Source organism: Haliotis rufescens, unplaced genomic scaffold, assembly GCF_023055435.1.
Source record: "Haliotis rufescens isolate VD_foot unplaced genomic scaffold, xgHalRufe1.0.p SCAF_30, whole genome shotgun sequence".
Classification (NCBI taxonomy): domain Eukaryota; kingdom Metazoa; phylum Mollusca; class Gastropoda; order Lepetellida; family Haliotidae; genus Haliotis; species Haliotis rufescens.
In genome coordinates this window covers 1,682,266-1,703,885 of record NW_025964002.1, presented here as the reverse complement: position 1 = coordinate 1,703,885, position 21,620 = coordinate 1,682,266, and the positions used below count along the sequence as shown (strand labels likewise).

At 47.7% G+C, this 21,620-nt stretch overlaps 1 protein-coding gene across 2 annotated transcripts in view; it reads left to right on the top strand.

Annotated features, from left to right (window-relative positions):
* Positions 1 to 21,620, top strand: part of LOC124152228 (low-density lipoprotein receptor-related protein 12-like) — a 35,747-nt gene that overhangs the window by 7,120 nt on the left and 7,007 nt on the right. Inside the window, exons 2-12 of one of the 2 annotated variants that reach the window (XM_048380402.1) lie at positions 3,114 to 3,161; positions 4,372 to 4,498; positions 5,799 to 5,998; positions 6,459 to 6,593; positions 7,034 to 7,183; positions 8,023 to 8,175; positions 14,451 to 14,603; positions 15,021 to 15,368; positions 17,324 to 17,443; positions 18,950 to 19,063; positions 21,382 to 21,513. In XM_048380402.1, coding sequence (XP_048236359.1) covers positions 3,114 to 3,161; positions 4,372 to 4,498; positions 5,799 to 5,998; positions 6,459 to 6,593; positions 7,034 to 7,183; positions 8,023 to 8,175; positions 14,451 to 14,603; positions 15,021 to 15,368; positions 17,324 to 17,443; positions 18,950 to 19,063; positions 21,382 to 21,513 — 1,680 coding nt within the window. The remainder of the gene's footprint in view (positions 1 to 3,113; positions 3,162 to 4,371; positions 4,499 to 5,798; positions 5,999 to 6,458; positions 6,594 to 7,033; positions 7,184 to 8,022; positions 8,176 to 14,450; positions 14,604 to 15,020; positions 15,369 to 17,323; positions 17,444 to 18,949; positions 19,064 to 21,381; positions 21,514 to 21,620) is intronic. The other variant, XM_048380403.1, reaches the window with a different exon arrangement.

The following is a 21,620-nucleotide window of genomic DNA, read 5'->3' as shown; positions in this document are numbered from 1 at the left end:
TGGTTGTCCGAGGCTATGCTCCACTGAACATGGTGACTTCCACCTTGATGTGGTTGTCCGAGGCTATGCTCCACTGAACATGGTGACTTCCACCTTGATGTGGTTGTCCGAGGCTATGCTCCACTGAACATGGTGACTTCCACCTTGATGTGGTTGTCCGAGGCTATGCTCCCCTGAACATGGTGACTTCCTCCTTGATGTGGTTGTCCGAGGCTATGCTCCACTGAACATGGTGACTTCCACCTTGATGTGGTTGTCCGAGGCTATGCTCCACTGAACATGGTGACTTCCACCTTGATGTGGTTGTCCGAGGCTATGCTCCACTGAACATGGTGACTTCCACCTTGATGTGGTTGTCAGAGGCTATGCTCCACTGAACATGGTGACTTCCACCTTGATGTGGTTGTCCGAGGTTATGCTCCACTGAACATGGTGACTTCCTCCTTGATGTGGTTGTCCGAGGCTATGCTCCACTGAACATGGTGACTTCCACCTTGATGTGGTTGTCCGAGGCTATGCTCCCCTGAACATGGTGACTTCCATCTTGATATGGTTGTCCGAGGCTATGCTCCACTGAACATGGTGACTTCCACCTTGATGTGGTTGTCCGAGGCTATGCTCCACTGAACATGGTGACTTCCACCTTGATGTGGTTGTCCGAGGCTATGCTTCACTGAACATGGTGACTTCCACCTTGATGTGGTTGTCAGAGGCTATGCTCCACTGAACATGGTGACTTCCACCTTGATGTGGTTGTCCGAGGCTATGCTCCACTGAACATGGTGACTTCCTCCTTGATGTGGTTGTCCGAGGCTATGCTCCACTGAACATGGTGACTTCCACCTTGATGTGGTTGTCCGAGGCTATGCTCCCCTGAACATGGTGACTTCCATCTTGATATGGTTGTCCGAGGCTATGCTCCACTGAACATGGTGACTTCCACCTTGATGTGGTTGTCCGAGGCTATGCTCCACTGAACATGGTGACTTCCACCTTGTGACCTTGATGTGGTTGTCCGAGGCTATGCTCCACTGAACATGGTGACATGGTTACCAGGGAGAGCACACGCTGACACACACTGTTGAACAGGACGTCATGTGGTCACAGGTTGTTCAGCTTTATCGTGTATACAATCAAGAATTTGCTCTGCATGTTTGTGAACAGGAAGTGTTGAATTGAAGAGTGGGTGTGTTTAACATGAAAATCTGTTTCATGCTGAGCTGTAGTGGGCCGAGTTCAAAGATGAGCTGTTTGATGCTTCCAGGCTTGTTTCAATGAAAGATAAACTTATCTGCTAATCCTAAGTGAAAACCTCCAAATGCCGATTATGTGATATTTTCACATCATATGTCTACAAGTCTGTGATAATGCAGGATGTTGTCCACATGGTCACATAGCAACTAGGCTACACAGTTGGGATTGGGAAATTAATAGTTTGTTTGTTTGTTTGTTGTTTAACGCCACACTCAGCAATATTCCGTCTATATGATTGTGGTCTGTAAATAATTGAGTCTGGACGAGACAATCCAGTGATTGACATCATGAGCATCGATCCACACAATTGGAATTCGTAATTAATGGTGTTCATGGATATTCCTTATAGTTTGTGGACAAGTGTATTATTACCACTGAGTTAAGGCATCACAGTAACTTATTTTCTAGGGCATTAGCTGAGTTTACAAGTACAGCGACCATGATGATGGGGTCCACAGTTGAACTTATCGTAGTCCATGAGGTATTGTCAGCCTCTTGCAGTGTCTGAAATAACTGCCTGCCCTGCCCCCTATGTGGGCGGTCGGGTAGCCTAGTGGTTAAAGCGTTCGCTCGTCACGCCGAAGACCTGGGTTCGATTCCTGAAATGGGTACAATGTGTGAAGCCCATTTCTGGTGTACCCCGCCGTGATATTGCTGGAATATTGCTAAAAGCGGCGTAAAACCATACTCACTCACTCACTCACTCACCCTGCCTCCTATGGCTGTCGGACTGCATGAATGTTTCCTCCACTGTCAGAGGACTGTCTGGCGGATAATCTGAAGACTACTTACCATGCTTACATGTTCAGTTTTATGATTACTCTTTGTAGATTGTCAAGTAATTCTTTGCATTATTTCAGCTGAATCAAGACACAATTGGTCTCTTTTTTTGTTCTTTAGGCTGTTACAATTTTTCAATCTTTACAATGTCTGAATGCAGACAGGTAACTTTGAAGATGGGCAGGCAACATTTATGGGTCACCTGTCTGACTGTCTTTTTTGGATTTTAAACTTATGTCAAACACTGGCCCCTTGCATGGCGAGGGGACTTCAGGAGGAAAAATATTGCTGATGTGACTCTAAAGTTTAACTCTCTCACTTAAGCGTTAAGATGAATATGATGTACTCAATGTAGACACTGGTTGCCAGAAAGGAGAGTGTCCCACTAACTTGAAGACTGATTCCACTAAGTCATGGTGTCACCTCACCGTGCTTGGGATGTTGCAGCCCTCATACTCAGTGTTACCACTGCAATACGGGGTGAATTTATCTTGACAAGGATGGTCGGGTAACCTAGTGGTAAAAGCGTTTGCTTGTCACGCCGAAGACAGATGATTCTTATCATGGGTACAATGTATGAAGCCTATTTCTAGTAACCCCTGCCATGATATTGCTGGAATGTTGCTGAAAGCGGCGTAAAATCAAACTCACTCACTCACTATGATAAGATGGCCAGACCATGTTTCAAACACTGTGGGTAGGCGAGGTAGATTCGTGGAGTTTGTAGACATGGCCATGCTCACCATCACTCCATCACGTTTATCACGTTTATTTTTACCTGTGCAGATGCAGGCAGAGAATAGGTCTTCAGCAACCCTTGCTTGTCGTAAGAGGTGACTAACTGACTTGGTTGATGCATGTCATCATATTCTAATTGTATGGATCGATGCTCATGATATCAATCGTTGGATTGTCTGGTCCAGACTCCAATTTATTTTACAGACCACCGTCATATTGCTGGAATATTGCTGAGTGCGGTGTTAAACAACAAACAAACATGTCATCCAGGTACGTGAGCTCCAGTACCTATGGTGATGATGAAAGATGCTGGTTGTAACATGCTTTGTTCTCTTCTCCAGGTGCGCTGCTCTGTGCTGGGCTGGGGACAACTCACGCCAGCAAGCATGGTAAGTGGAACAGACCAACTAGCACTGTTTATACGTTGTTTAGTGTTACCTCTTAATTCAGGGGGCCCAGTCATCTCAGGCACCGCGATTCGCTGTGCAGAGTTGCATCCCTTGGACAGAAACCTATGATTGTGGGTTCGAATCCTGGTTCGCCCCGATTATGTTTCTAGGTTTGTCAGCACCATACCTGTGCTACCAGGAGTTTCACCGAAGTGGTAAACGTCTAAGACCTGCATCACTTCGGGCTTTCCTCCCACATTAAGCTGACACGCCGTGATATAACTGTCATTCTGTTAAAATCGGCATCAAACCCAGCTCACTCACTCTTAATATTCAGGTAACACAAAGCAATCGTAGTGCTACAATTGTTGTATGTCTGTTATGTATTGGAGTTACAATCTTCTTAGGCCTGTGTGTCCCCAGCACCCCACCGCTAAATTAGCTGCCTCTTATGACTAGTCATAGTCTAGTCATAGTCAAAAGGACTAGTCATAGTCAAAGAGACTAGTCAAAGTCATAAGAGGCGGCTAATTTAGGAACCAGTGGTCAGTCTCAGGGACTGGGTGGAAAGTGATATAAAAGTTAAGACTGTCGTAACTCCCATACCCTAACATACACTTACAACAGGTAGGTGTGTGGGTGGCCGGGTGGATGGGTAGAGTGGTGGATGGGTGGGTAGGTGGTCAGATGGATGGGTAGGTGGGTGGATGGGTGGGTAGGAAGGTAAACTTTTATCTTTTCTATATTATTTAAAGGCCCTGCAACTACAGGGTAAGCAGGAGAACTGCTGTAAAGTGTGGTACATAGTTTCATTTTGTCACTGTGAGGGAATACCACTGGACAGTGCTGGACACAAGGCATATTAAATTATGGTTGTCGGGTAATCAAATACATGTCATGTTTTTTAGGTTTACCGTTGAATTCGTAGGTTCAGGAAATTGAAGAAATTGGATATCACAAAGCTTAGTTACCTTTGGCAATCCTCACCACAATGTTCCACTTGTCGTATATAAACTCAACTCCTGTAAACATGAACACCACAACATGTTGTACTGGTCTAGGGGGCTGTCCACCAAGGCACTTCAATTCATTAGGTTTTAGTTGTGAAACAATGTGTGTAATTAGAGTATTCTGTAAAAGATTATGCCACATCAGAAACATTATAAAGTTTGTGGAGCTCCGGTGTCATCCTACTGATTGCTGTGTACAGCGTGCTCCAAGGAGGTGGTGACAGAGCCGAGCGGGGAGATACGGAGCACGAGGATGCTGGTGTACCCGAGCGTGTACTGTAAATACTGGTTCATACAGGCCCCAGAGAACGCCACCATCACTATCAGGTAATAACTGCATCACTATTAGGTAATAACTGCATCGCTATCAGGTAATAACTGCATCACTATTAGGTAATAACTACATCGCTATCAGGTAATAACTGCATCACTATTAGATCAGGTAATAACTACATCACTATCAGGTAATAACTGCATCACTATCACATGTATCAGGCAATAACTGCATCATCAGGTAATAACTACATCACTATCAGTAATAACTACATCACTATCAGGTAATAACTGCACCATAAGGTAATAACTACATCACTATCAGGTAATAACTGCATCACTATCAGGTAATAACTACATCACTATCAGGTAGTAACTGCATCATCAGGTAATAACTACATCACTATCAGGTAATAACCACATCACTATCAAGTAATAACTACATCACTGTCAGGTAATAACTGCATCATCAGATAATAACTACTTCACTATCAGCATGATCAGGTAATAACTACATCACTATCAGGTAATAACTGCATCACTATCACATGTATCAGGTAATAACTGCATCACTATCAGGTAATAACTACATCACTATCGGGTAATAACTGCATCATCAGGTAATAACTGCATCACTGTCAGGTAATAACTGCATCATCAGATAATAACTACTTCACTATCAGATCATCATTGCATCACTATCATGTTATAACTTCACTATCAGGTAGTAACTGCATCATCAGATAATAACTACATCACTATCATGTTATAACTACATCATCAGGTGACAATGTCAACTCACTGTTAAGCAATATTAACTCACTGTTAAGCAATGTTAACTTACTGTTAAGCAATGTTAACTCACTGTTAAGCAATCTTAACTCACTGTTAAGCAATGTTAACTTATTGTTAAGCAATGTTAACTTACTGTTAAGCAATGTCAACTCACTGTTAAGCAATATTAACTCACTGTTAAGCAATGTTAACTTACTGTTAAGCAATGTTAACTCACTGTTAAGCAATGTTAACTCACTGTTAAGCAATGTTAACTCACTGTTAAGCAATGTTAACTCACTGTTAAGCAATGTTAACTCACTGTTGACTCACTGTTAAGCAATGTTAACTCACTGTTAAGCAATGTTAACTCACTGTTAAGCAATGTTAACTTACTGTTCAGCAATGTTAACTCACTGTTAAGCAATGTTAACTCACTGTTAAGCAATGTTAACTCACTGTTAAGCAATGTTAACTTACTGTTAAGCAATGTTAACTCACTGTTAAGCAATGTTAACTCACTGTTAAGCAATGTTAACTCACGGTTAAGACCTTCATTTATTAATGTATTTTTATCCAGCTTCGAATCCTTGAACATCGACAGCAGCCCAGATGACAGCTGTAGTAAAAACTTTGTAGAGATAGGCCCAGTGTCACAGACGAGGTATTGCCGATCGTCGCAGCTCACCTACATCGCCACGGGGAAGGGAGGACATTTGTGTATCTTCTTCAGCACTCAACAAGTGGAGAACAACAACTTTGCCCTCAAGTATATTGTGGGTGAGGAAATATAATGACAATAATGTGTGCATGTATAATGCACCAAACTCCATTCACCAAGTGGATGCTCATAGCGCTACACTATTATTACCCCGGCCAATGGAGCAGTGTGCACTCCATTCTCAGCTCCCTGGGGAGCCTGTAAGGCCCGAGAAGGATCACTTGCCTAAAGAGACACCACATGTGTTACATGTGTTTCAGTGTGGGGCAGGACCGAAGCCCTAGAAACCCTGCCTAATGCGGTCACCCATCCAAGGACTCTCCGCGCCCGACGTTGGTTAACTTTTCCTGATTTGTGACCTGTGTGTTGTGCACAGGACCACGTGCCATCTATTCTAAGTTGGGAGAGTCATGATTTTCATACGACAATGCAAAAGTTGAAAGGAACCTAACTGGCAAAATTTAGTAAAACCCAGCCAAAACACTGGATGTTGTGTAAGCCGAGTGACTTTTGTTGCAGGGAAGGTGCCCCAGTATACGCCGTGCGGTTCGGGTCTAAGGCGATGCAGCAACACCAAGTGTATCTTCAAGGACTGGTGGTGTAATGGACGCAATGAGTGTGGCGATAACAGCGACGAGGCCTCCTGTGTCACAAGTAGGTGTTGCATGCTAGAGTTACCGTTGTGAGAAGTGAGCTGCTAGTTTGTAACAGTGTGTCCTGTGTCATCTCGCTTTTGTGACCCGTGAAGATCCAGGGTAGAATAGGTCTTCATCCACCCATGCCTCCCGTAAAAGGCAACTATGTTTGTTGTAAGAAGCAACTAACAGGATCAGGGGGTCAGGCTTGCTGACTTGGTTGATGCATGTCATCATATCCCAATTGCTGGATCAATGCTCATGATGTCAATCACTGGATTGTCTGGTCCAGACTCGATTATTTACAGACTGCCGTCATATAGCTGGAATATTGCTGAGTGCGGCGTTAACCAACCAAAAAAAAACAAGCATGACATTCATGTACTGTGATACAGGTACTGTATCCCAGCAACTCCAGTTCTTACTGCCATTGTGCTATCCTACACATCTGTGTTACAGCCACGCCTGCCCCGACGTGCTTCCATCCGTCGATCGTGTGTCGTGACGTCCACACGGGTCAACAGATATGTTTGAGCCGTCAGTACCAGTGTGATGGGAAGCAAGACTGTCTCACCAGGGTAGACGAGTCCCACTCCCTTTGTCCACGAAGTGAGTACTCTCTCAGAGTCAGGTGTTTACTACTCACACTTCGGCCCTGACTGTATTCCAGGGCAGAGTACGTCACAGGACCCGTGGGCTGATTGGGGAGGATGTAGCAGGGTGTAGGAAGATAGCATATAGAAGCAGGTTATTACAGAAATGATATCACATACTGATATAGGAACAGGGTGTAGGAAGATATCCTATTTAGGCAGATTATTACAGAAATGATATTACCTACTGATATAGGACAACATCCAGCGCCCACTGTGCCACACCGTCCATGATGTGCTATGTCTGTGTTTCAGCAACAACATCTAGCCCCCACTGTGCCGCACCGTCCATGATGTGCTATGTCTGTGTTTCAGCAACAACATCTAGCCCCCACTGTGCTGCACTGTCCATGATGTGCTATGTCTGTGTTTCAGCAACAACACCTAGCCCCCACTGTGCCGCACCGTCCATGATGTGCTATGTCTGTGTTTCAGCAACAACATCTAGCCCCCACTGTGCTGCACCGTCCATGATGTGCTATGTCTGTGTTTCAGCAACAACATCTAGCCCGCACTGTGCCACACCGTCCATGATGTGCTATGTCTGTGTTTCAGCAACAACACCTAGCCCCCACTGTGCTGCACTGTCCATGATGTGCTATGTCTGTGTTTCAGCAACAACACCTAGCCCCCACTGTGCCGCACCGTCCATGATGTGCTATGTCTGTGTTTCAGCAACAACACCTAGCCCCCACTGTGCCGCACCGTCCATGATGTGCTATGTCTGTGTTTCAGCAACAACACCTAGCCCCCACTGTGCCGCACTGTCCATGATGTGCTATGTCTGTGTTTCAGCAACAACACCCAGCCCCCACTGTCCCGCACCGTCCATGATGTGCTATGACATTCACACGGGCACCAGAGTCTGTCTCAGTCCACAGTATCAGTGCAATGGCCGTAATGACTGTATCAATGGAGCTGATGAATCTCCCAGCATTTGTCAAAGAGGTTAGTAGTTTCAGGGGTAATTCTAGGGTGGGGCCTTGTGCTTTTAGCCCCTAAATTTGAACAAAGGCCCCCATTTTCAAATACAATGGGTCAATTTTTTAACTTATCCTGCATTACTCCGTATTGCATTTACTGATATGTTTGACAGAGAGACGAACTGTGTGAGATCCAGCTGCTGAAGAAAGTTGTCCCAACCAGCCCAGGAGGCAGCGCCCTCTCACAGTCGGCACGTGACCCGGAAGTCATGACGTCACACAAAAAGACATAACTGCTTTGTCACCTCCACGGACGGATGTACTTTGTATCCCTTGTGGAAATTAAAGCTTATTATTTGTTTTTTATATTTTGCGTGTTTCTACATTCATTATATGCTGCTACATTGTTACCTGATATGGGCCGTGACCTTAGGGTCTTCCCATTCGTAAATTGTAACGTTTATCGCTCGTCTGTGGCTCACGTCACAGTAATTTACGGGCGCAATGTTGTTCCCGCCATTTTGTTTTCTTTCCCGCCATTTTGGCCATTCACCACGTGGCCACGTAATGTCGTGTTCTGCGTTTTGAATTCTCTCTTTGGCTTGGGTAATACATTACATTTATGTATGTTGTTTTGGTGTGCTTGAAGCCTTGCCTTTTCGCTACCTCTCAGCGTAATTGTTTCTTCTCATAAACTTCAATATAATACGAAGTTTATGAGTTACATTATGTCTCCCGTACTCTGTGGTTTTGCCACATGGTTACGTGTTTGCTTAAGGCTTTGCCTTTTCGCTCCCTTTTAGCGTACTTGTTTATCTCATAAACTTTAATAAAATATACTGTTTTTGAGTTACTTTATGCTTCCCATACTTTGTGATTGGCCACACATTATGCTTCCCGCACTTTGTGGCTTTGCCACATAGTTATGTTTTGCTTAAATTCCAGATTTTCTGCCTCGCTGCACTTGTTTCCGCGGGAACAAATCTGGTCGGGGCCGCCCCTTTCTGCCGTGATTGTACGACGCCCTGTACTTTCACAAGGCAGTGCCGATGTTGCAGTCATTCGTAGCTGTGATCCTTCAGCTCATGCGAGTATCCAGGACACACCTCGCTCAACGTGCTCGTCGACCCCCACCTACGTTGACGGCAGCAGCGCTCAGCGGAGCTTCACGGCGGCTCCCAACGTAGAGTCTGCCTCCCATGGCACGGCATACGACCGTTCACGGTCTCCTACTCCACTGGCGGCTCCAGCGCTCCCAACGTAGAGTCTGCCTCCCATGGCACGACATACGACCGTTCACGGTCTCCTACTCCACTGGCGGCTCCAGCGCTCCCAACGTAGAGTCTGCCTCCCCTGGCACGACATACGACCGTTCACGGTCTCCTACTCCACCGGCGGCTCCAGCGCTCCCAACGTAGAGTCTGCCTCCCCTGGCACGACATACGACCGTTCACGGTCTCCAACACCGTCAACGCTGATGTCTCCGGCGCCTCTGATGACGCGGCGCCTCCGGCGCCTCTGATGACACGGCGCTCACGGCGCTCACGGCGCTCACGGCGCTCACGGCACCCACGGCGCTCCCGGCGCTCCCGGCGCCTCCGGCGCCTCTGATGACACGGCGCTCCCGGCGCCTCTGATGACGCGGCGCCTCTGATGACACGGCGCCCACGGCGCCTCCGGCGCCTCTGATGACACGGCGCTCCCGGCGCTCCCGGCGCCTCTGATGACTCGGCGCCTCCAATGTCTCGGCGCTCCCGGCGCCTCTGATGACACGGCGCCTCCGGCGCCTCTGATGACTCGGCGCTACCGGCGCCTCTGATGACTCGGCGCTCAACAAGCTTCATGACTTGTTCATGACAAGCTGTTGACTCGGCGCCTCCGATGACTCGGCGCCACCGGCGCCGCTGATGTCTCCGCGCTCCGGCGCCTCCGCATCCTCTGATGTCTTCGGCGCTCAACAAGCTTCAGATCAACAAGCTTTATCAAGCTCAGATCAACGAGCCGACCATCCGATCTTCTACTGCGGCTTAAGGGGCATCATCGGCAATCGCCTCCCCGGCGCCACTGCCCTCTTCTCTTGCTGCCGTCTCATAACTCGTCACACGGAGAAGCATGGTGAAACAACTGTCGCCGCTCCTTTCGCTACTCTCCCGTCGGTCTTCGGGATCGTAAATATCGTTCTACTTCCTGGGTGGAATCATTTCAACCAATAGACAGTTGGTCTGATTCAACTTGCCCACTGAGACGTTATCCATAATCCCGTCGTTTAAAGCGCTATGATTCCGGAGAGATGACCTGCGGGTTTCCATCGAAACAGAGCGTCATGTGAACAGCGTCTGTATCAGATTCGACGACGACATCCACTTACAAAGAGTTTACTTCGTCGACATCGCAGACATCAACGCTGTTCTACCCTACCCTAGCGCCAGCGTTCCTGAGAGAGACTCTTCCTCGGCGCTCCCCGGGTTTTGCACGACGCCCATGGGGTTCCGTGTTTTATCGCAAAACTCGGGTACACCACTTTATCGTCTCTCACACAGTTCATTGAGGATTGTCTGTGTGTGGAGTTTGCACCTCAGTTCCGACTCCAAGGCGGTTTTCTCGGCTACTGCGCAGAGTGATTTACATGTCACGTGTCAAGTACTCGGACTGTCAACAACTCCGACCGGATTTAGGTCAACTTACCATGGCAAGGGGTGCCATGTATTTCTACAGATTGGTTTCCATGTCTACCTGTACGCTTGGTGATACCACTCAACCAGGCGCCTGTCGCAGTCCATCCATGCACGGATGTTGGAAACAATAGACCTCCTCTACCAACACGGCTGTCACGAGGAACCTTGTTTCATCAACCCTTCGCTATAAGAACGATAGCGCCTATAGGCGTTCAAGGGATGGAAGAGATCGCCTTCCTTCGTCCGGTTTGATCTTTTCGACTACGACACCTTCCTATCTTCCGCCTTGACTACCGGACACAGTGTCGATTTGATACTTAAAGTCCCTCGGCCGTCCCACTGACCCCTGTTGCATACCTGCCTCGTATCGTGTTGTCGTCCTCCATCGTCACCTCGATATAAGAACAGGAGTACTTATACGCCGCTTCAGGGATGAAAACGATATCATTACTTCGTGCAATGGCCATATTGCCTCGACTTCCTACTACCCGGTTACGTCGATGCCCCGGCGGTCGATTGTGAAGCTGGTTTACTTCGTCTACTTGAGGTTGGCTCGCAGGCGATCACACCTTTTTCCGAATCGTACCGACGGTACGCAATCGCAGACCCCTGTTGCTGACTACCTCCCCTGCCACCTTGTCAGTGGCTAGTGGCCCACGCCAGCCCACATTGTGACCACCTGTGATCCAGAGATCAACACCATTGGCACAGCAACAGCCTCGAGATAAATGCTTATCCAGGACGGCACTTGCTGACAGTGCATTCTCGGTCACGCCCTGTTGATCGTGTCCACTGACGACGTCACCGTAGTGTGGTGTTTGCGGACCCAGAGTTCTCGCCCCTCTCCCGGCGCCACAAACTCGACCGGCGCACCCGAGAATCACCATCTTCGGCGTTCCAGGCGCCTCAAGCTCTCCGACGCCTCACGCTCTCCGGCGCCTCGGGCCAGACTATGTGAAACGGTCGACACCCCAACCCTAGATCTGTTTGCCTCATATCTGAATGTGGCCAGCTGTCGTCTTCCATTCCACCTGTGCCGGATACGACCGCTGTGGCAGTCGAAGCCTTCCATCGTTCCTGAGAAGGATTACGCGCGTACGCTTTTCCGACTCCGGTTCTCCCTCCCACGGTTCTTCAGAGATCCAGGCCACTCGACCCCTGCCATTGACTTTGGTCTCGCCTTATTGGTCAGCCAGAAGTTGGGTTATCGACCTCCGAAACATAGCCAGAGACAACCCCTGGAACTTCCGGTGTGGTCCAACCTTCTGCTCCATCCACACGGTCTGTTAGAATGAGAAGCCACACCCTCATACCCGCATGTTATCGTCTGCACGCCTGACACACATGCAGAAAGCCAAGGGCTATTCGGCTAGAGCGACCAAGGCTATTGCTTCAGCCCACCGTCCATCTACAGGGGGACTGTATGCTGATAAATGATGCTTGTTCCAGGCATTTTGTTCTGACAAACACCAGGATCCGATGACAGCGTCACCGCAGATCCTGGATCAGTTCCTTCTGTACTTGTGTAGCACCCATCGGTTGAAGGGCTTACCACCCCCACATACCTGGTCGCCATCTACTCCGTTCTGGCCATCCCGGACGATCGGAGAAAGACGAAAATTCCCGACCTACGGGCCTGGCTGCGCTCGTTCAGTCTTGAAGACCTGAAGACCAAGTTTGGACCGCCTGCGTTGGATCTGAATGTGGTCTTCAACGCCCTTCGAACCACTCCCCTCGTCTTCCTTCTACGACCTTAAGTAGAAGACGGGTGTTTCTACTGGTTTTGACTACTGCCGCTCGAGTCCATGTACAGCACGCCCTCGACGTCTCCCATGCCCGGTTCGAATGCGGTACCCAGGGCGCCGTTCATCATGGACCGTACTGGGACGTCAGCGTAAAGACTCAACTCCCAGGACAGCCTGATTGATCATTCCTTGTCCCCTCCCCCCTCGTCCAGTGCGGGTGCCGAGGATGAGGATGAGCGTCATTATGCCCAGTAAGGGCACTGAAGGTTATTCTACGATCTAAAGACTGCCGCAAGTCTAGGAAACACCTTTTTCTGCCGGTCTCCCCTTCGTCGCTGTCGTTGGTCAGCCGGAATACTTTTCCCTGTGGCTCCGGGCGGTCATCCTTAAAGCGTATGAGCCGCCGGATTGGACCCTCCCCCCAAAGGCTATTACCTGAAATAAAATGAGATCAGGGCGATCGTATTTACACTGGTTCTTCACGGTATACTGTTCCATCCCGTCGTTCAGGGAAGCCTGTTCGTGGCGATCGGACACCGCCTTCACCAACCACTACTTCCGTGATGTAGCCTTGAAAGTTGTCGCCGGCGTTCACAGTTTTGGTCCCTGGTTGTAGCCCAACAGGTCATCTATCTCCGACGCCACTGATTCTCCGATACCCTGAGCAGGGCCCGTCGACCTCTCTGGTGTTTATCACCCCAGACGAGACGGCTCTCTTGCGTTCCGCATTCGCTCTTAGGTCAGTTTTAGTTTTGGGTTACCCGACTCATTCTATTGCTGTCACCTATCCGGGTTTTACTTTTTGCATCAACTCTCGTTTCCTGACGACAGGAATGGTAGTAGATGTGGACACCGGCGCCGACGCCAACGCCGCTGCTTCTCTGGTACCTGGGCGGTGCCCGTCGACCTCACCGGTGTTCCTTGCCTCCAGCCTAGAGGGCTCTCCTGCGTTTCGCATTTGCTCTTGGGATTGGTCGTAGATTTTGCCGCCGCCGCCGCTGATTCTTCGATTCCCCGAGCGGGGCCCGTCGAACTCTCTGGTGTTTATCACCTCAGATTAGCTCTAGGTTCTACTGCGTTTCGCTTTCGCTCTTCGGTAAGTTATATATTTTGGCTACACGCCTCATTGTATTTCGGTTACCTATTCGGGCGTTTCGTTTTTGCATCGACTCTTGTTTCCTGAAGACAGGAATGGTCGTAGATGTTCCGGTCATCACTTGTATGCGGTGCGGATTCATCGGACCTTGACGAGGGTTTAATATGGTTCACATCTGCAAGTATGCCCACCGGCCAAGCCGTCTGATAAAGATGCAATACGGAGTAATGCAGGATAAGTTAAAAAATTTAGTAAAATCTAAATATTTTTTACATTTGTATACTTATCCTGCATTACGAAGTCTAAGTGCCCTCCCTTTCGCTACGCTACCTCCCCACGAAGTTTCAGATGTTATGTTTAAAGCAGTTATGTCTTTTTGTGTGACGTCATGACTTCCGGGTCACGTGCCGACTGTGAGAGGGCGCTGCCTCCTGGGCTGGTTGGGACAACTTTCTTCAGCAGCTGGATCTCACACAGTTCGTCTCTCTGTCAAACATATCAGTAAATGCAATACGGAGTAATGCAGGATAAGTATACAAATGTAAAAAATATTTAGATTTTACTAATTTTAACATTGTGCTGTATGGGCAAGTGTGGGTGTACCTCTGGAATATTTGAAATTACGGTACGGTACTGTGGCTGTCAGTGGGACATTTAGAAGTTACGATGCTTGTGATGATGTGGGTAGATTGGGATGTGCAGGCAATAGTAGGTCATGTTGGACAGGTAGACGATGTTCGATCTGTTTGTTGTGTAGATGTAGACTACTGATTCTGGATTTCAGTCACCACTGACCACCCTGTGTGCTCGCCGCCGTCCATCCTCTGCAACGATGTCCAGACAGGCAGGTGGACTTGTCTCAAACCAGAGTACCAGTGTAACGGCCAGCAGGACTGCACCAACGATGCGGACGAGTCACCGGCCCTCTGTCCTCAACGTGAGTCATTCTTCTAGAACGTATATGAATAATCTCGAGAATAATCTCTCACGTGTGTAATGTCATTTCTTTCAACAACAAACTGCTCCTTGATGACCCGGGTGGAATTGGTCTTCAGCAACCCATGCTTGTCTTAAGAGACAACTAGCAGGATTGGTTGGTCAGGCTTTCTGACTTGGTTAATGCTTGTCAGTAATCCCAGTTGCATAGATCGATTGTCTGGTCCAGATTTGATTATTTACAGGTCACCATCATATAGATGGATTATTGCTGAGTGTGGCGTTAAACAACAAACAAATCAACAATTATTTTGTTTTGTTAACAGACCACCATATACTTTGCTACCTGATGATTTATGTTTCACAAGTTTGTATTTGCAGTCATTATTAGTTATAATTTTCTTCCACTTGTGACCAGACCAAGCTTGTGGTGGCGTGGTGCATGACATCTACGGCACCCTGACCTCGCCACGCTACCCCCGCGACTACCCCAACGGCAAGGACTGTGAGTGGACGATCCACGCTGGCAACCCCGGAGACAAGGTGCAGCTGCGTTTCTCCAGCTTCAACCTGCAGCACGAGCGCAACACCGACTACGTATCGGTGTACAACGGCAGGAGCAGCAGCAGCCCACTCATAGGGACCTACTACGGGGGCAACAAACCTCCGGCCATCATTGAGGTGTCAACAAACTGGATGTTCATCAAGTTCCACTCAGATCAGCACTACCCAGAGCAGGGTTTCAATGCCACGTTCCAACAAAAAGGTAAGTTTCAATGAAGTCTGTGCTTGTAGTTACATGTTGGCCCAGGTGGGAATTCCACATCTTCCCGAGGCAAGGGAGGTAACCGACTGTTTCCACCCTTGCCGAACAAACCTGGAATATTGTGGCTTGATCATAGCGCCAATAGTGGCTATTATGAGTTATGTCCCTTCTATGTTCTTCATATTGACCAATCAGATTCCACCTCTCACATCACTTGCGTTTGCTTCAAACAAAGTGGCGACGACCAGTCGAAACAATCTGATTGATAATCAATATCTTTGTTGTAATAAAACGTGTCTTACCTCGCAAAGTGCCTCAAATCACTTAAGCACCTTGAATACATGAAAAATAAAAATTTAATTTCTGTCAACGCTTCATGTTGATGAACCAGATGTCGATTACATTACACGATTTTCATTGGACCATGCATAGATTTGTTAGTCCCGCCAAAATATAACTCCATAATTCCAGCCTAGTTCAACGAGGGTGGAAACTGGATTTTAATGGTCAGTTAACTCCCTTGCCTTGGCTCCCCATGTAACAGATGACTACAAGTAGGAGTGGGTGGTTTCAGTCTGTGTCGTATGTTTATTGTCCTGTGTTTTTGCCTAACTGAGAAGCCGTGTCAAGTCTAGAAAGCAATGTGGCTGTTCTTCCCCCATGACCACGATTTGATAAACCACACGTGTTGCAGTGACCACGATTTGATAAACCACACGTGTTGCAGTGACCACGATTTGATAAACCACACGTGTTGCAGTGACCATGATTTGATAAACCACACGTGTTGCAGTGACCATGATTTGATAAACCACACGTGTTGCAGTGACCATGATTTGATAAACCACACGTGTTGCAGTGACCATGATTTGATAAACCACACCTGTTGCAGTGACCATGATTTGATAAACCACACGTGTTGCAGTGACGATGATTTGATAAACCACACGTGTTGCAGTGACCATAATTTGATAAACCACACGTGTTGCAGTGACCACGATTTGATAAACCACACGTGTTGCAGTGACCACGATTTGTTAAACCACACGTGTTGGAGTGACCACGATTTGATAAACCACACGTGTTGCAGTGACCACGATTTGTTAAATCACACGTGTTGCAGTGACCATGATTTGATAAACCACACGTGTTGCAGTGACCACGATTTGTTAAATCACACGTGTTGCAGTGACCACGATTTGATAAACCACACGTGTTGCAGTGACCACGTTTTGATAAACCACACGTGTTGCAGTGACCACGATTTGTTAAATCACACGCGTTGCAGTGAACATGATTTGTTAAATCACATGTGTTGCAGTGACCACGATTTGTTAAATCACATGTGTTGCAGTGACCACGATTTGATAATCCACACGTGTTGCAGTGACCACGATTTGATAATCCACACGTGTTGCAGTGACCACGATTTGTTAAATCACATGTGTTGCAGTGACCACGATTTGTTAAATCACACGTGTTGCAGTGACCACGATTTGATAAACCACACGTGTTGCAGTGACCACGATTTGTTAAATCACATGCGTTGCAGTGACCATGATTTGTTAAATCACATGTGTTGCAGTGACCACGATTTGTTAAATCACATGTGTTGCAGTGACCACGATTTGTTAAACCACACGCGTTGCAGTGACCACATATTAGAATATCTTTGACTTTATTCAAACATTCCTATATAATACTAAACCCTATCTTTATTACAAACATGTGCCTTTCCTATCCTAACAGACATATCACTGCAGATCACAGCTTGTAGCAACAGTGAAACCCAGTTGGGTAGCCTTGTAGTTAAAGTACTCGCCTGTCATGCTAGAGGCCTGGGTTTAATTCCTCACAAGTTTAAACTATGTGAAGCTCATTTCTACCGTCCTCCACTGTGATATTGCTGGAATGTTGCCAAAAGAGGCATAAAATGTGACTAATGTTGTGTGCAGGTCAGTGTATCCCCGGCGTCCAGGAGGCGTGCAAGATGGAGGGGGACTGTTACCAGATCAGTGAGAAGTGTGATGGAGTGTGGAACTGCCCGGAACACGGATCTGATGAACTTGGGTGCAGTAAGTGAAGTTGAATGTATCTGTGAACAATGAGTGAGTGAGTTGGGTTTAACGCCGCTTTTAACAGTATTCCAGTTATATCGCGGCATGTCAGCTTAATGTGGGAGGAAAGCCCTAAGTGATGCAGGTCTCGGACGTTTACCACTTCGATGAAACCCACGAGCAAGGGTATGGTGCTGACAAACCTAGAAACATAATCGGGGCGAACCGGGATTTGAACCCACAATCATAGGTTTCTGGCGTGCCCAAGGGACGCAATTCTGCACAGCAAATCGCAGCGCCTTGGACGACTGGGCCACCCGTACCCCCTGTGAACAATGAATACACAATGCCATTTAGAAAGTGGTCAAATGTAACAAATGTTATATTTGGGATAACACTTTCTTAGTAAAGTACAGATTCTCGTACTTTTTTGGGTTGAACCACACGTTAGTAGAGGTAGCCGTGCCAATTTACACTTGTCAGAGGGGTACTCAAAGTACGTGATCTAGACTACCAGTTGTCGGACTTTCATTTTTGTGGAAGCCTCGGTGGCTGAGTGGGTTAGATCGCCGAATTTGTTCGCTGGCTATTAGGTGCCTCACTCTGGCAAGTGTGGGTTCGAATCCCGGACGGGACTCAACTGCTGATCAAGCAATTATTTTTGTGTTTGTGTTTCCTTAAACCAAAATCAATAAGACTTCGCCCACTAGTGGAATACTGTTTCCTGATTGGCTGATAATAGGGTTGGGGCTTCCATGTTCTTACAATGAATGATGGCACTCATTTCAAGCTGTTTTGTGTTGATGATTTACTAAGAAGTCTGTGAAGTTTTATTGTTGATTTATTTGTTTATAAGAATTGAATTCAATTTTTTTTTTTGCGTTTATGGAGATATGAAAGTAAAACCAGTTTACACACTGTAAATCCGTGTAACCATTCTTTACCGATGTAAACATGCTGTGCTCACATGCCTGTACCCGAGTGTAGGCCGTGGGGGTTCCAGGTTAGGACAAGTCGACTCAATGGAGGTCGAAATCACTGACTTGGTTGATAGAGTGTCACACTCCCTACACCCTGGATCGATGCTCATAATGTCAGTCACTTGTTTGTCTGGCCCAGGATCGTTCATTTACATGTTGGGTCATACAGCTGGAATGTTGCGGATTGCAGCGTTAAGCAACAAACAAAACAAACATATGTACTGTTTTTCTTCATTTGACCTAGAGTGTGATTCCCCCGCCCTTCAACTTTCACACAGAAATCTCAACTGTAATCGGACATAAAGTAATCTGTCAGGGTGGTTGTTTGAACAGTACTAGAATTAGAGACGAACTTGAGTAGCTCAACATGCTCAATGTGATTTGGAATGCTTTCGGAATTCTTTTGTCATATACACATTAGGCAAATGCTGCATTGTTGACTCTGATGTTCAGAACCTTTTTAATTTTTATCTTGAACTTTTCCAAGCCAACAAGTTCAAACTAGAGTAGAGTTTTTTGTTTATGGTCATGTTGTGTTTTCCAGATCGGTGTGGGACACTCCAGTTCAGCTGTGGGTCGGCCAGCTCATGCTACTCCCGACAGGACCGATGCAACGGAGGCAGTCAGTGCCACAACCATGCTGATGAGAAAAACTGTAGTAAGTAGACAGGGAAACAGTAGCCGAGGCAGTCAGTGTCACAACCATGCTGATGAGAAAAACTGTAGTAAGTAGACAGGGAAACAGTTGCCGAGGCAGTCAGTGTCACAACCACGCTGATTAGAAAAACTGTAGTAAGTAGACAGGGAAACAGTAGCCGAGGCAGTCAGTGTCACAATCACGCTGATGAGAAAAACTGTAGTAAGTAGACAGGGAAACAGTAGCCGAGGAAGTCAGTGCCACAACCATGCTGATGAGAAAAACTGTAGTAAGTAGACAGGGAAACAGTTGCCGAGGCAGTCAGTGCCACAACCATGCTGATGAGAAAAACTGTAGTAAGTAGACAGGGAAACAGTAGCCGAAGCAGTCAGTGTCACAACCATGCTGTTGAGATAAACTGTAGTAAGTAGACAGGGAAACAGTTGCCGAGGCAGTCAGTGCCACAACCATGCTGATGAGAAAAACTGTAGTAAGTAGACAGGGAAACAATAGCCGAAGCAGTCAGTGTCACAACCATGCTGATGAGAAAAACTGTAGTAAGTAGACAGGGAAACAATAGCCGAAGCAGTCAGTGTCACAACCATGCTGATGAAATGAACTGTGACTGTCAATAAGGGAGTTCTTGTATTTACTTTAACCTTTGTACATTAAGAATCAGTTGAACCATACAATGTGCACTAGGAATCTTTATGCCTTCAGTTTGGGGTCTTGTAGCTTCCATCCACACTAGGCTTATGCGCCATGATAGAACTGAAATACTGTGATAGCTGTGATTTTCCCCAAGATTCTCTCTCAATCATCAGGTATAGGACAACAGAGATCTGCATCAGTGTTGTTCCCCAGTGTTGTTCCCCAGTGTTGTTCCCCAGTGCCGTTTCCCAGTGTTGGTCCCCAGTGTTGGTCCCCAGTGTCGTTCCCCAGTGTCGTTCCCCAGTGACGTTCCCCAGTGTTGTTCCCCAGAGTCGTTCCCCCGTGTGATGTTCCCTAGTGTTATTCTCCAGTGTTGTTCCCCAGTGTCGTTCCCCAGTGTTGTTCCCAAGTGTTGGTCCCCAGTGTTGGTCTCCAGTGTTGTTCCCTAGTGTTGTTCCCCAGTGTCGTTCCCCAGTGTTGTTCCCCAGTGTCGTTTCCCAGTGTCGTTCCCCAGTGTTTGTTCCCCAGTGTCGTTTCCCAGTGTTGTTCCCCAGTGTTGTTCCCCAGTGACGTTCCCCAGTTTCGTTCCCCAGTGTTGTTCTCCAGTGTTGGTCTCGAGTGTTGTTCCCCAGTGTTGTTCCCCAGTGTTGTTCTCCAGTGTTGGTCCCCAGTGTTGGTCCCCAGTGTTGTTCCCCAGTGTTGTTCCCCAGTGTCGTTCCCCAGTGTTGTTCTCCAGTGTTGGTCTCAAGTGTTGGTCCCCAGTGTCGTTCTCCAGTGTTGGTCCCCAGTGTTGTTCCCCAGTGTCGTTCCCCAGTGTTGGTCCCCAGTGTTGGTCTCCAGTGTTGGTCCCCAGTGTCGTTCCCCAGTGTCGTTCCCCAGTGTTGGTCCCCAGTGTCGGTCTCCAGTGTCGTTCCCCAGTGTCGTTCTCCAGTGTTGGTCCCCAGTGTCGTTCCCCAGTGTCGTTCCCCAGTGTCGTTCCCCAGTGTTGTTCCCCAGTGTCGGTCTCCAGTGTTGTTCCCCAGTGTCGGTCTCCAGTGTTGTTCCCCAGTGTCGGTCCCCAGTGTCGGTCTCCAGTGTCGGTCTCCAGTGTTGTTCCCCAGTGTCGGTCCCCAGTGTCGGTCCCCAGTGTTGGTCTCCAGTGTTGTTCCCCAGTGTCGGTCCCCAGTGTCGTTCCCCAGTGTCGGTCTCCAGTGTCGTTCCCCAGTGTTTGTCCCCAGTGTTTGTCTCCAGTGTTTGTCCCCAGTGTTGTTCCCCAGTGTCGGTCCCCAGTGTTGTTCTCCAGTGTCGTTCCCCAGTGTTGTTCTCCAGTGTCGTTCCCCAGTGTTTGTCCCCAGTGTTTGTCCCCAGTGTTGGTCTCCAGTGTTTGTCCCCAGTGTTTGTCCCCAGTGTTGGTCTCCAGTGTCGGTCCCCAGTGTTGGTCTCCAGTGTCGGTCCCCAGTGTTGGTCTCCAGTGTCGTTCCCCAGTGTTTGTCCCCAGTGTTGGTCTCCAGTGTTGGTCTCCAGTGTTGGTCCCCAGTGTTTATCCCCAGTGTTGGTCCCCAGTGTCGGTCCCCAGTGCTGGTCTCCAGTGTGGTTCCCCAGTGTTGGTCTCCAGTGCCCAGTGTTGGTCCCCAGACAAATGTCATTGGTTGGGATGATGTTGACAAATCAGAATCACCCAGATCCAGAGTTGTTCCCCTTTGTTTCAGCTGCCAATCAGTGTGGGTCTCACAAGGGCCTGTTCCTATGCAAGAATAAACGCTGCATCTATGAGACGTGGGAGTGTGACCGCACTGACGATTGTGATGACCACTCAGACGAAGATGGGTGTCCTTCACCTTGTGAGTTTGAAGCATTATGTTTTGGGATCCTCACGATCTTCACTGTTATTCCCGAGCATTCATCTGTAAATTTATATTTGATATTTTGGAATTTCCGAGCTTTTTCA